Genomic DNA, 15,917 nt, shown 5'->3' with positions numbered 1-15,917 from the left:
TTAATTGTTGATTCTAGTTGTCTTTGCAGTGATACAATTTTAAAAATTATAAATGGAATTATATTTTTAAAACAGACACATTAAATCATCTTCCTGGAGACCTCTCCTTTCTCCCACCCTTTTTCATATTTCCCAATGACAAAAAATTACCCCCTGTTAAATATCTTCCCTTTTGACAGTACTCATTTGAGAAAATGCCTTAACCTAAGACAAGAACACTTTGCCTACCTGGATATTAAAATCTTCTTAAAATCTTTGCTTAGGAATTCTTTTCCTAGTTTAGATGATTTTATATGTTGCTTTATTTTATTTTTGTCTTTAGTCTTTTTTCTTTTAACATAGTTACCTTGTTTCGCTCCAATCTTTGGTAGGCAGAATTTAATTTAAATTTATTTTCTTTTGTCCTCCCAATTACACAATGTCATTTAACTGAACAATGGAGCTATTTAAAAATGCAGGGAAAAGTCTCCCTCCCCAGATTTCCTGATTGTGAACTTCTTCTCTTAGGTTCTGGTACAAATCTTTCTCTGCCTAGGGCAAAATACTCTCTAAAAAATGTTCGGGGATTTTTCATAGAGTAATAAAGCTACGTACACATCAGAAAAACAAGTTGAGTTAAAACAAGAAAAACACTTTGACGGTGGTATTGGCAGAGGGGGTGGGAGTTGTCTTACTGAACTGTTTACCAACAGGTGCTAGTCTACAGTTCCCACTTCTCTGCTTTCTTTTACATTATTTAAAAATAGTACATCTTTTAGATATAAAAATAGATACTAAGGTGTGAATATTTTCTTGAATAAAATAAAAAATGATTTCTTGTCATTTGACGTCCATCCTATCGAATTTGTGGTGTAGTGTCCATGAAGCAAACTAATAATAGTACAAAGTGGTTTTGCTCTTTATCATGTAGTTTTGTGAGTTCAGAACCTACTGTACGGAAGTTTCTGTAGCTCATTTTTGAAGATCTAGACCTGTGAGGAAAGAGCTTTAAGAATGTACAAAACTCTCTTTGTTAGGTAAATTAGCCCTGCAATTTTATGATTACGCTGTGAATGAAAATATGATGTGGACACAGAGCCACAGGAATGACTCACTTAGTTGCAGACAGATTTTATCTTCATGATGGGTTTAGTTGTGCATTGTTGTTTTCATAGAAATTTGCCCTTTTGATAGGATTTAGGATCATTTTAAAAAATGAAGAAGCAGCTGAAGTAGCCAGGAGAGTATTTCACATTCATACCTTTCCGAATCTCAATGCTTTCTTTTCAGTAAGTTAAAGTATCCTTGTTCTGGTTTTGGTATGCAGTTCAGTTTCTTGTGGGTGAGTGAGTTACTCGGGATCCTCCTCGCCATGCAAAGTTTACACAGCAGGGTGCTGTCTCTACTACTGAAGTTCTACTTAGCCGTTTTTGCCTGTGAACGTCAGGGATTCCATAACTAATACACAGGAATCCAGGAGCGCAGTGAACAGGAACACACTGAGTCACTGCAGGGGCTGCAGGATGCGTTTAGATTGGGTGCCTGGGAAACACGGTGCAGAGGCAGAACTGGGACTTACTAATAAGGACCAAATCCCAGGCTATGGATGAGTGAGGTCATCTTATTAAACAAAAGGCTGGACTCATGAGAAGTAGGTGGCCATGCCCATAAGAGGTCAGGCCAGGGATTGAAGGTGACTAAGGACTGAAGCCAGAGTTAAGCTTTTCCTTTGCAGCTGAAGTGCTCTGTCTTATCTGAACTGCTGCCATGGTTTTATTCTAATTCACATGCTTTAGTCAGGTCCCTTTGTCCAACAGATGCCTCTCACACATGCTGTCTTAGAGTCTGGGGCTTTTGCGGGGCAGGAATGGGGAAAGATACCACACTAAAGCAATGAAATTCTGAAAAAATAAGTGAGACAGAAGAATCCAAGATTGGGGGCCACAAGGGTATAGAGTTGTAATACATAGACCGTATGCTGTTGTGTGCTTGATTTTGAAGTATAGTATTTATAAATACCTCAACTTAGAAAAGAAAAGCCTTTCTCAATACTATAGTCAGAATACCTAATTACACACTGTGGATTTGCTGGCCAAATTTACTTCCTAATGTGTATTACAATGTGGGCAATGACTAATTTTCTCCAAAGCCAGTGCATATAAGGAGGTTTCACCTCGCAGACTGGATTTCTGTATTCTCTTGAATACTTAAGAGTCAGTTATCTAAAAATAGAAAAGCAAAAAAGCCATATTAAAGGGGACAAGATCCATACATTTGGATTTGATTTTGAAATCTGGGAAACAGTGAAACAACAACAACAACAAATCAGACACACACAGGGTGTGACTACAGTCTCTCCCCCATTGTGTCTGGCTCGCCCAGCTGGTTTGGGCCGGGACAGGGAATGAGGACCTGCCTGGCATGGATAAATCCACGTGTCGATCAGCCGTCTGTGGACTCGTGCGAGTATGCTATGGAGGAGAGAGAATCCTCCTCACGTCCATTTACTGAGTCTACCATAAGCCTAAAAACTTGTTCATAGTGTATCCTGGGGTAAAAAGCATTACCTGCGTGGGGACCTCATAGTGTCTGTCCACTGGGGTCAGGCTTGCTGCCTTGAGAAAAACCTTACAATCTGGTGTGAAGCTTGGTAACTTAACCTACCTGTGTGTCTGTGTGTGACCCCCAGGCTTCCGGCACACAAGTACCCCAAGAACCAGCTCCATGCATGGATTCATAGTGATTCGTAGTGACCAAGCTCACATCACTTATGTATATTATAAGAATGCTGAAATGTTAATCCATGAAGGTAAACATAATAGTCTTGGGCTTAGGCCCCTCAAAGATTTTTTTCTCTGCCTTGCAAACAACTTAGCAAAACAGTTAAAAAGCATAGGTTCTAGAAGGCAGACCTCTGGGGTTGGATCTCAGGTATTGTTTACTACCTTTGCAATCTTGGACAAGTTACACAACTTTTCACATCTCTAAAGATGTGAATAAATACTAGTCCAACCTCATAGGATTGTCAGGAAAATTAAACCATTACCTGGAGTGTATTAAATGCTTAGTCGATGTTAGCACTTGTTATTCACTTGTACGTGAACCTCTCCATGCAGCTAGTCAGAAAGCTATTAGGGGATTATAGTAGCAGAGCAAGACATGTTAGGTGGCTTACACGGTTAAAGGCATTGGGCTAAGTTGTGTGAGGCATGTGTTTTGTTTTGTTTTTGAGACAGAGTCTCAAGCTATTGCCCTGGGTAAAGTTCTGTGGTGTCACAGCTCACAGCAGCCTCAAACTCCTGGGCCCAGGCGATTCTCTTGCCTCAGCCTCCCAAGTAGCTGGGACTATAGGCGCCTGCCACAAAATGCGGTGCAGGCTGGATTCGAACCTGCCAGCTCCAGTGTATGAGGCCGGCACCCTAGCTGCCTGAGCTACAGGTGCCGAGCCAAGGCATTTGATTTTGACAGTTGGTATGGAACCATGGAATCTGTTGGGTGCAGTCCCGAGCATGATAGCCCACCTTGACATTGCCAGTTTGAAGCCCTTGAGTAGATATCCTGAACTTGTGGTTCTGAAGCTTTTCTTTTTCTGTGTTTCAAAAAGTCCACCAGTTACCCTTCTTATTGGCACAGTCTTTCTATAACTTCCTTATTATTTACATTTATTATCAAATTTTGCTGCCTTAGAACCAGCCTCTTCAGTTCTTAGATAATTTAGTGTTTTGATTTTAGAAGATGATTCTATAGACAGTCTTAGGATTCATGTTCCAAGATCCTTGAGGGAAAGAAAGCCTTAGTGTACATTCCATGTGTGAAAACACATGTGCAGGAGAGAATGTATGGAAGGGAGAAAGGTCAAATAATCTTATTTTGTCAGTTTATATTCATAAAGTACTTGCTGTGTGCCATGCACTATATGACAGTTTCTTTTTGTAGATTGTCTCATTTAATCTCCACGTAGGCCTCTGTAGTACTTGATAATTCTTAACCTGATTCTACAATGGGTACATTGAGGCATAGGGAATTTGGATTTTGAAACTAGTTCTACCAATGGCAAGTCCTTACAGTTCATGCTTGTGTTCTAGGAACGAGCTAATCCATTAAATCTTAAAACAGAATTGTCTCTGCCTTTTTGGAACACAATTATTACGGACAGAATTACTGTTAGCAGTAGCATGTGTAACTACTTCCTGTAAGAGGTGTTAAATGTATCTGTAAGTCTGGCGTTGATTTCTACCTTGAAGTGTGCCCTGGTGTGGGAACCTCATGACCCCCTTCTTAAGCTCTGTTTGCCACTAATGGGTGTTGCTAGCTTGGCAAGCTACTGTATCATCTTCCAGACCTAAAATTCTCTCATTTAGCCCATAGATGACAACAGCAAGGACCATTCATACGCCAGACTGAAAACTGAGCGGCTTACAGCCCAGCGTCTTCTGGTATCTCCCCAGCCCGCCTGTCTTTCGCAACAGAATTTGTTCCTTGTGGCCAGGTTCATCTTTGCAAAATGAGAGCATGACTAAGAAAACACCAGTGAATGCAAATGAGAAAAAGAAAAGACATCTGTCAAGTTAATTAAGGGAAAACATTCCTTTGACCTCCTGTTTTCTTCTGTGCTTTTCACTGGGGGGGAAAGGGGTGCTGCTTCCCTTTCATGTTAGAGGCACATAGATGGGGGCTAAGGAGAAACACACAACTCATTGTAATATCCATTTGGCAGTTTTCCTGTTGCTTCTCCATTTAGGAAACGTTTTCTTCTGCTTCCGCCCATTATCACAGCTTTGACATTCATGTCATTAACAGAATGTCATGTTGCAAGATACTGAATTAGGAGCAGCTAGTCCCCAAACATACCGAACCGAGAGATGCTGGCTCTTTGCCACATGATTTTTTCCGTACAGAAAAGAACAAAGTGGAGCTGTGATGTCAGTTTTCCATGTTTGAATGTTTGTGTTCCGAGTGTGGAGGCACATGGAATCCGGGACGTTCACTTGTGGGCAGGGCGTTGTGCCAGACTGCTCCGTGAAAGCAAAATGCTTCAGAGCTGGGACGTGTTAAATAGTCATACTGTTCATTCTGGGCTTGAAATAAGTTTCTGCTGAGTGTTGTAGGAGGAGACTTGGTGGTCATGGAGGCAGACTCCCTCTGTTTTATGGGTCAGAAAGATAGTGGTCCCAGAGTCTTTGATAGCAGAAAGGAGGAACAGAGCATTTTATTTTTATGGGTGTCATTTAGCTATGTAGCTAAATTATACTGGCAGGCTAAAACATATTCACCAAATGAAATATTTCTAGGGATAGCAAGTTAAACTGGCATTTAATTTCTATATGGAGAAGGCTAGAAGGTTAAAACTATATTATATTAGTTCAGTTCTTATGTGTATATTCAAATAAGTTTTGGGTGTAAGAACATCTGCCAGTGTACCTTTCTGATCATTTCATACAAATAATAAAAGTGGGAGATATAGGAGGTAGAAGTGAAAAGTAAAATTTTACTATGGTATTTCCAAAAAGGGAGTTCAGAACAGTAGATTTAAGCTGTTGCGTTTACTCTGGTTTGGGGCTGTCACCACTGTCTGAGGTCTTTTAAGATTTATTTCATTATTGCTGGCCAATTGAGAATAATCAGTGCCATTAAATTAAATTGATTAAAGTCATTTTTAGAGTAGGACATTGAACTGAGTTTTTTGCTACTTAGAAAAAGATGCATCAGATTTGGATTTACTCACACTGAGTATGAAATGCGAAGTTGTCTCATAGGTATTTGATTTTGACTTTTTTTACCCAATTATAAAACTGACTCCAGCACCTCACCATTTCCCAGCTTCCCAGCTTCCCAGCTTTGATAGCCCACCCCTAGGCAGGCCCAGCCAGGTGTAGCAGCTCTTTATCCTTGCAGGGACCCTTTGACTTTTGAATGACTCCAGACAACATTTTGATCAACATCAGCCCTTGAGCAGTTTCCCAAGATACAGCAGGTGCCTCTCAGCTCTTAGATCAGCGATAAGTGAAGTTCTCAGAACTCCTTCCCTATCCCAACTCCAGTGGGAACATTCTTTATTGTGTGTCTGATCTTTGGGCTGTTGTACTAATCTTAAACCCAAAAGCCATGTCCATCATGGACTATCCCAGCCCCTAAGGGCCCTCATGTAAATCACCAGTCTGCCCTGAGGATTTAGGATTTGAGGGCTGGGCATCTAGGCTAGATACCTCTTATAAAATTAATAGGTAATGAGACATAGGTTTTTCTCACTTTCATTACTTTTTACTTCTAACATGTTTTACGGTTGAATTTACCTGGTTTCTACTGACTTTGATCATTGTGCCATGCCCGTCTTTTAATTAGACTGATGATCCCATCTGAATTTTATTCAGAACTATATGCATCTTGGTTTTTCCAGTAAGACTTTTTATGTGCATCCAGCACCCACAGAACTTGTCAGCTTTTTGTGTTTTCTCCATTCTATATATAGTCTTGATCAATTCAGCAGTATTAGACTATAATATAATATCATCTTGAATCAGTTTAGTCTCATCTATATGTGTCTTCCAAGTTAAATTATGAACTTCTTAAAGGTGGGGACAATATTGAGCTAGTCATTCAAAAATATTTTATGTATCTCTATTTAAATCATTTTTATTTTCTGTATTTTCCTGGGTATCCAAAGGAATTCCGTGTTTTATAAAATATAATCCTTGTTCTCTGGAACTTAACACCAACTCCTAAACTGTAACCTCCAGATACACTCTCGGGTAATGTTATTGAGTGAATGAGTGACCACAGAGTCATACTGTGTTTATCAGGATTTCTGTGACACACAAGGTGAATGTCAACCACCAATCTGTCACATGCTAGTAATATGACATGTTATTAGTTGACACATGACCATATTTGTGTTAAGCAGATCATTAAAATTAATTAGAGAAATTCTGTGGAAATAGGTAATTTGTAATGCATAGATACTATAAAATTTTAGTGTTTATGAAAATAGGTTAAAATCTGATGGAAAATTATCTCAAGCTTCAGATAGCAACAATTTTTTGTGTATATCTCTCTTCCAGATTCTCCCTTAGCATGGGATTATCTGTGAATTAGTCTTTTATGCTTTAAACACCTTGAGGATGTCTTCATTTTCTTATCTCCCACGGTACTTTTTGGATTAGATACTCCATAAATATTTATTACAATGGATAATGCATTCCTGATACCTGAATGTTCAGCTATCTCTCTTTTCCTCTATGAAGACAAAAAATTGGGCCAGACCCAGTGTGGACTTACCTTAATAGATTAGATAGATTTCCAAGAAGTCCTATAGAAGGTGACATATTTTCCTGTTGACTTTCCTCAGAATTTTCGAAAGCCTACAAAAACCTCTCTCTTCCTCAGGCTATTGTAATTAGCCTAAGTTTTTTTTATTCATATGTGCAAACAATAAGAGCAACCATTCATTCCATTATAATCAATGCCTTTAAGAAAGTATTTCTGCTAATGGAAGAAGTTCAGGTATCAAGCCAATAATATCAATAATGAAAATCTCAGATAATCGTGAACGGGGTCAGTATGTTGGTAAAATGCGATTCAAGCTTGTTGGTCACCTCAGTATCAGCACTTGATGTTTCTCCAGCTTTATTTTTTAGAGGCTGTGCGTAAAAGCATGGACTGGTGTAATATTTGCATTGGATTGTGGAGCTTTTTTTATACAAATTAATTTTAAAAATAAAACACTGTCTCTTAAAGCAGAATCCCAGGAGATGAACATTGATTCGTGGTACGCGCCCAACTTACCTTCCTCACTGGTTCTCCTGCTGCCTGCTTTGGCTGTTTCAGTCTAGCAGCAAGAATGTTTATGTTCACAACCTTCCAACACCTTCTCTTTTCACTCAGACTCCCACTGTAGCCTGCAGGATGCCACAGGCCTGCCTCTGGTCACCTCCCTGGCTCCGCTCCCGCTGTGCTGCCCATGGGCCTTTGCTCCCTCCTGAGGTCTCTGCTCTGTGCTTATCTCACCTTCCCCTGACCTTCCACGTTCTACTTCCTGCATTATTTTTTCTCCATCACCAACCCACATAGTATACATTTTACTAATTTATTGTCTTTATTATCTGCTTTCTGCTCCAGAATGTAAACCTCTTGAGGACAAGGAGTTTTGTTTTGAATCGTGCTTAAGCATATCCTAGGCACTCAGAAACTCACTGAATAACTTAATAAAAGCTGCAGGGAGCCTTGATTTTTTTTATGAGCTGTAGGGAGGACACTGGCAAGTTCCTTAACTTCACGTAAGTAACAAACACACATGTGAGGCAGAGGCAGAGATAGTAACGCTTTCTCTGTTCACTGCTGCCTTCTAAGGAGGAACGTGCTTAGCCAGCTGCCTATGGTGTGGTGTGTGTGGCTCAGAAAAAGTAGTAGAGAGGTAGGTTTGAAGATGTCCAGAGAAAGGCTTGCTTTTTATGAGAAAGACAAAATTATTTCTTGCAGAATACAATTGAATGAAAGCAGAGATAAAGGTATCCAGGCCAGGCAGTAGTAAGTGGAATTTGGAGAAGAGTCCAAAATGTTAAGAAAGATTTGCTTTGTGTTGCATGATATAATCTTTATTTTTCAAATACAGCCTCTTATTAAAAAGATATTTTTCAAGGCTTCTGCAAGGCTTCTATTTACAAATACACAATGTTCTAGATTTAGTGTTGCAAAGAGGGGAAAAAATGGCCAAGATGTATAATTTTAGTCCACTTAAGAATTTTGAAATTTGCTTCCAGTGAATAATCTCAAAAAGGAATGAATTAGACCCATATTTATGTTGCCATGGTTAAATCTCAAAAACATAATGTTGAGCAGAAAAGAAGTCACAGACTATCTATAATGTTTAGTATATGCTAAAGTGCAATTTATCCAAGAGTCTAAAACAAGACTGTCATACAAATATAAAATGATGTGTGCCAAAGATTTTATTTAACTTATTAATAAGGGCAGCAGTAACATGTTAAAACAGGTTTAACAAGATTTTTTAAAAACAGACATATGTGTGTATATATATATATATATATATATATAAACACACAGTCAAGAATTATAAGATGAATTTGTTCATAGATGCAAAATTGCCTTATCTTGTAGGACAGTGATATTAAATATTTGAGGTCATCTTTCTATGGAGTGGATGTCAAATTGTATCTTCACCAGATAAAATTCATTTACATTACTATGGACGGGACTCATTTGTATTACTGCCAGTTTTCTACAACATAACTTTGGATCCCTACAGAATTTTTAAGTAGCCTAATCAACAGGAAGACAATGAAATGTGTACACCTTTATAGAATCGGTAATCTCAGGAGGGTCCTCTGTTCAAAGCCCAGCAAGCCACTGAAAGGAAACCATTAATTTCTTTTGCACAATCCCACGTCATTATCAGTCTTTTCCTGATAATTAATACCACTAGTGAAAATGTAAAACCACATCCATATACCGTTCATTATACATGTATGTATGTAGCCCATGCCGAGTACCAAAATGAATGGGAAAGCTACACGCTGTAATTCTCTTAGTAGTCGCCTGGTTGGGGGAGTGGAAAATGTTTGGACATCAGAGAATACGTTTTATTTTTTCTCTATATCTATCTATCTATGTATTTTGAGGATTAGAAACAGATGCAACAAATGGTATAGTTATTTGTTCCAGGGTGGTAAGAATGACTGCATTAACTTTTCTATCTTTTCAAAAATGTTCAGAACAAAAAACCAAGTTTATGACTATTTCTCTGATCTGGTCCAAATCTTTCATTGTCAAGGTATAGAAACAGAAGCCTAACTAGTTTTAATAATTATTCAGCACATACCACATTAGGTAAATGATTTCTGCCTCCTGCTCAGCCATTTCCTTCAGTTCAGCCTTCTTCTTTGTTTCAAGACTATTCAAATGTTCACATCCTACTATGGGTTTAGGAAGTAGTTAGCAGATGTTCATGGACGATAGAGCTTTGGTCTGTAATCAGTCTTCTGTACAGATTTATCAAATCTTTCGTGAAGACGTAATAATGGTAACCTGGCTTTCCAGATTTTATTTCTGGTGGTGGGGGGGGTTAGGCTTGCCTTACTCAGTTCCTTGTATTATTACCACCCTTGAAGGGCGGGCACAGACATGTTGTACTGAGTGTTAACTTTTCCAGTCAGCTGTTAATATAAAAATTATTATCTGAGGGTGCCCCCTTCTCAGTGGTCTTGCCACGAGCGGACATGATCAGAATATATGTCTCAAAGTTAATGTAATTTAACATGAAGCTGGATTTCAGCTACTCAGAACAATTGTAAAAGGGCACAGCTTGGTGGGCCTCACGGCTTTTAGAGACCTGGTAGGGAATGATTAAGAGGTTCTTCTGCTGGGAGACAAGTGACAGACCCAGATGTGAAATATTTACAGGTCCCACCACACCTTTCTTATGGGAGCCCTGAGCAATTATTCACTGGAAGCAAATTTCAAAATTCTTAAGTGGACTAAAATTATACATCTTGGCCATTTTTTCCCTTTTTGCAAGGTCAATTAAGGCAGAAGTGTAATGTGGATGCTTTAGACCCCAAACACGTACACCACCTTCCCCACCCCATCTTCAGCTCAGTAGCCTGTATTTCTTCTCTGACCCTCGCCCTGAGTCAGGCTTGATGTAGATCCTGAAATGCAAAATCTGTCTCTGTGTTTTCCTAGCAGATGGGAGGTACCTTTGGCAGTAATTAAGAGATTGAGAAACTCCTTGGGAAACTGTATTGGGGATGGTGACGTGAACTTAGGTTGCTGCAGTGTGCCCTGTTCAACCCTTACTTCACCTGTCTGAGCAAAAGCCACATAGACAGATGCAAATCTTTTTGGTGGTGGCCTCATGTCACTCTAGCCATCTCTGCACCTGAGTGCTTATCCAGCTCTCACACACAGTGTTCTGTCCCCACCTACTTGCCTCCCAGCCCTCAGGGGCAGCCAGTCTCTCCTCAAAGTACTGTTCACCCTCCCGCCTTCACACTTGCCTCAGCTCCTGGGCCCACAGTCAGCTGGGTGCATTTCTCAGGCCCTGTGTGTTTGAGATTTATCTGCCTCATACTTGCCCCAAGGTGGATCTTTCCAGGAAGGAACCAAATAAATGAAGTAAAAATAAATGCTTAATTGTGGTCAGCCCATCCTAATCTTTTTTTCATCTGTGTCTTTGTCTCAAGTTGTATATGGCTGTCTTCTTGGACTAAATTCTGATTTTGCGAGAATCAGGCTCTAGCATTGTATTAATAGAACAATAGCAGTCACCTTCCAAATTCAGAGAACAAAAAGAGCATGTTAGCCACAGGAAAAGGAAGTTTTTCCATGCATGGCTTCAGCTGGAGAACTGAGAAGAGGGTGTACTTTGGTGTTCAGATCGGAGCACAGGTGCAGGGAAGGGCCCCTATTTCTTCTTGAAGAATGAAGTCCAAAGAATGTACTTGGGATGGAATATCTGAAACTTGAATTCATAATTCTTTGGTTTCATTTTTGTGGTCATATACCTGTGCCCCATAGGCTAAAAATAGGAGATAATTCTTTATAAGATCTAGCACTTGGAGGAGGATGAGTTGCAGTAAGAAATTTCTGCTGCAGGAAGAGTGGTGTTCCTGTTTTACCTGGTCAGACATCATCTGTATTTCCCTGGGGTGGCTTTTCTTGGGAAAAAAAAAAAAGCAAGGCCAAATCTACTTAGTCACGTAGTTAAAAGGAAGGAAGCTTTATTTTGCCCAAGTGGAAATGTCTCCACTGTTTTATAACTTTATGGATTGAGTGAGTACTAGGTGTAGTCACAAGCACCCGGGGAGCCTGTCTAACCTGGCTGCCATAAATGCCGCCTTTCATCGGCAGAAAACCTCGTGTTACCTTATGACACTGAGGTCAGCTTGGCTTTTTGCACCAATTGCTCATTATTATTGTGAGCAGTCCCAGGTGCTGTGGCAATCTAAGTGGCATATACTCATAGTTTCTGACCACCTGTGGGGTTAAGTGCAGATTTTAATTTATTTACTGGGAATCAGGTACCTACAGTAATGAGAGTAGGTGACTGTCAAAGATATCAGGAACAAGCAGCATTGAGATTTGTTCTTTACCTTGGAAAAGTTATCTATGGAGCATCCCAGTAGAGTCCCAGGATTTCAAAAATATTAATATATGCCCAAATCGCATATTATCAGATCAAATGCAGTAGAAAATGTTCCATTACCCTTAAGAATGTTAGCAAGTTTATTTATGAGGCTAAATCCCTGCTTCCTAAGTGTAGAGAATGATTTGTGTACACATGGAAATCGCTCTTGTCCTGTGTTTCACCAACTCTGCTTTTACCATATTGGGGCATTTACTGTTTAAAGCTTTTTGTTGGATTGTTGAGAGAGATTCAAAAATGTTCCTAGTCTGTTACAATTTTAATAACATGTTTGACTTCATGTTGAAGATAAAGAAGCTAAAGAGATGCTTTCCGTTATAAATTGTGTTTTAATTGCTCCTGGTCTCCAATAATTTAATGTTTTGTGTAATATACTCCCAGTACCTTAAACGTGGCAAACTGTTCAGATTCTGAAGCCATTTGATTTTACCTTCTCTTCTTTAACTTGCTATGTATTCATAGATGAAATAGCCCATGTTTTCTTTCACTCTGCGTTGCATTCATAAAGAGTCATCTATTTGTAAAGATTACAAATCTTTATAGAGAAGTGAGCAAATACAGGACTGTAATGTAAACTTGTTTATATATTGACCAAGTATTTTTCATTTGGGGGTTTTATTTAAACATTTATTTTTCAGTTTTTTTGGAATCATGTTTTTGAAATCACTTTTCTACCATTTCGATAGACTTTAAATAAGTCTGAAAAAATAGAGGGGTTTTTTGTTTGTGTTTTCTTTGTTTTAATTTTTGATGTGGTGGTGGTATACTAGTTCTCTGTATTTCTTAGGAAAATTCAAGTTTTAAAGGTTTTCTTTAAGAAATATCATTTTCTAAATTTAGTTTTAATTCAGCATATTTCACTAACATTCCTAGGTAAAAATTCATTAGGTTACTATTTGTGTTGGCACATATTTTTAAAATTTTATTTACACATATAAACATTAATAGTTAAATATGTTGGTCTTTATAAATGATGTAGATCAAATACTAAATATGAAGAAAATGTAAATGGCAGTTTTTGTAATAACTTGAATTTCAGTTAATTTGCTTAAATAAGTTGGCTGAGCTTTCCGGGATAGAAATCTGTCGTTTATAATTTCTTTCATGAACATCAGCAAGTTAATATATTTAATATTTCTGCAGTGAAATAAAGGAGACATTAATTTGAACACTAAATACCATTACACGGTATCTTTTAAAAGCAATCAGAGTATCTGATTTAATGATCATGAATTTAATAGGTCGAATACATTTCTTCATAGGTGAGTCGGTAATATCACAATCCACCTTCATAATTAAGAATCAAGGGTCTATTCTCATTTAACAGACTCTTTAAGGCTGAGTAAACATGCTCTTAATTAAACTCACAGATAACACTAGAGCGTGTTGATTGCTGCAGTAAGGAAAATAAAATGATTCAGCCTGACCTTAAGAAATGATAAATATGGGAGTGTTGACAAATGATGAAAAGCAGCAAACTTCTAAGAGAGGGGGAACTCCCAAGTCAATATTCCTGGTAAAAGTTGGGTTTGGTTTTGAAATGTGTTATTGGAATATTTAGAAATTGTCCTTTCAAATATTTTGTACATACCCTGAGATACGTCGACTCAATATACCATAGTATAGAAGTGAGGTGAAAATGCCTCTTTTAGGAACGTGGTGTAATAGCCGTCCCTCTCAAATTAAGAAGGCATTGCAATAAATTCTTAATGGTGGCTGAGGGTGGCAGGGTGTAGGAGGACAGACCCACAGAGCCCTGAACATTGTTGTAGGCACATTACATGAGGTAACTTGCTAGGTTTTATCCCCTGCCCCTTTCTGACTACTGTACTGATAATAGAGGATGAAGCATTAATCGGTGTTGAAGAAAAGCAAATTAAGATGACGTCCACTTCACCATCCACTGGCTTTATATTTTCCTTATTCTTTGAAGCTTGTGAATACTTCAAAATTCAATTAGCCATCTTATAACTTCCTACTAGCAGAAACAGGAAAAAAATAGTTGCCTTGTGCCCACGTATAGCAAATGATTTCTACTCATTGGGGCCTTTGTAAAACCAGCAGCTGGCATGCCTGTGAAAAAGGACCATCACTATTATCTTAGTATCCTGGAATCTGTTTGCATGATCCCCAAACATTTACCTTAAAAAGGAATTTATGAATGCTGTATACAAGATGAAAAATGAATGAGTGCTGAAATACATTTATCTTAGGCATCAGCTGTTCTGTTGACAAAAGGCTGAAATATGAAATTTGTCTAAATAATTAGATTTTTAATTAGTGCATCATTGTAAGATTAATGTCATTGCGCTTCATTGCATGTAATTTTGTATTAGAAATTTTATGTCAACAAAGATGCTACCTGTGGTTGCTGATTTGAATTATTAATTTGTCGCTCATATGCATGGCATGTCACATATTTGTAGTCAAGAGCACAAAGAAGGCAACTGATTATTGCTCCACTGGTGGTGAGGAGGGTTGGTGGTGTTATACTATATGAATACATTATACTTTCTAATATTCAAGAGGCAGCTACCCTCAAATATTAGTGAATGCATGATAATTTGCAGTAATGTTAACAATAGCATAAGCAGATAGGTTGTTCAACCTAATCTGCGCCTACTTTGAACATGCCTGAACCTCGCTGATACTTTATTCTCTTTTTGAACCTTTACCTTTTCTTTCCTTTTCACAGTTGCCGGACAAGCAACCGGAAGAGCCTGATAGGCAATGGGCAGTCACCAGCGTTGCCTCGGCCGCACTCACCTCTCTCTGCTCATGCAGGTGAATGATTACCTCTCTCGAGTGTTATTATTGTTTGTTTCCAAAATAATTCATACATTTTGAGATCAGTGTATGTTTTCACATCTTATCATGGTTTTCTTGTCACTAAGTTGTTCTTTCTGATGGGTTCAGTGACCCAGCTCTTACCCTGTGTTTGAATGATAAGACTCTGAAACACAGAATTCCTTTTTAAGTGTGATCCCTTTTTAGATATTTCTTTCCCTGTTTCTAAATTTTTGGATGATGCTGGACATAGTTTTCATGTTGAGAATGTGTTCTGGAAATGTGGACGTGATAACTCACATGAAGAGGGTTAGCTTTAAGAACTATTCATCATGTTCCTCCCTAAAATGGAACTTGTGTAATACTTTGTAACAGCTTTTGGAGGATGGGGAAGATTCAAGAGATGAGGCCTTGGTCTCCAGTACTTTTGTAGAATTGTAAGGAAGTTAGAATCATATTACAAAAACTATACAGTGGAGACTGCTTTGTATGCTATTGTTTTTCTCCTAATGTTCTATCGAAAGTGATGCAAAGAATGAAGGATTAATTCTAATCAGGGAAATCTGAGAGCGTGTAAAGGAGCTTTTTGCCCAAGATGTTGGAAAATGAGCAAGACTTTGGTAGGTAAAAATGGAATGAGAGAAAGGGAATTCCCAGTGTATGGCAGATGAAGTGGAAGAAGTTTTGACTTTCAGTGTCTTTTAAGGATTTTGAGGAGGATCTGTATTTTAGGAAGGCATCTTCAGGATTGCAGAGAAAGATGGGCTCAAAGGATGAGCGATTAGCTACTTCCATGGTACTTGTGGGAAAACTCTTAAGTTGCCACTGAGGTACAATCTTAGATGATCTTGATTGCACACGGCTGGAGGCAGCCCTGGAGCTCAAGCTGGCTCTGGAAGTCAGGCTGAGTGTTGTCTATTTCATGTTTGGGGAGAAGGAAGAGAGAGGTCGTTGTTCCTTTGGAATAAAATTTTATTTTCTTATAGTAATA

General features: G+C 38.6%; 1 protein-coding gene across 5 annotated transcripts in view; it reads left to right on the top strand.

Moving 5' to 3' along the window:
• Positions 1-15,917, top strand: part of MAST4 (microtubule associated serine/threonine kinase family member 4) — a 442,299-nt gene that overhangs the window by 308,878 nt on the left and 117,504 nt on the right. For all 5 annotated transcript variants that reach the window (XM_053589500.1, XM_053589491.1, XM_053589506.1 and 2 more), the window contains one exon: positions 14,835-14,923. In XM_053589500.1, coding sequence (XP_053445475.1) covers positions 14,835-14,923 — 89 coding nt within the window. The remainder of the gene's footprint in view (positions 1-14,834; positions 14,924-15,917) is intronic.

Source organism: Nycticebus coucang, chromosome 1, assembly GCF_027406575.1.
Source record: "Nycticebus coucang isolate mNycCou1 chromosome 1, mNycCou1.pri, whole genome shotgun sequence".
Lineage (NCBI taxonomy): Eukaryota > Metazoa > Chordata > Mammalia > Primates > Lorisidae > Nycticebus > Nycticebus coucang.
This window is presented reverse-complemented; position numbering and strand designations above follow the sequence as displayed.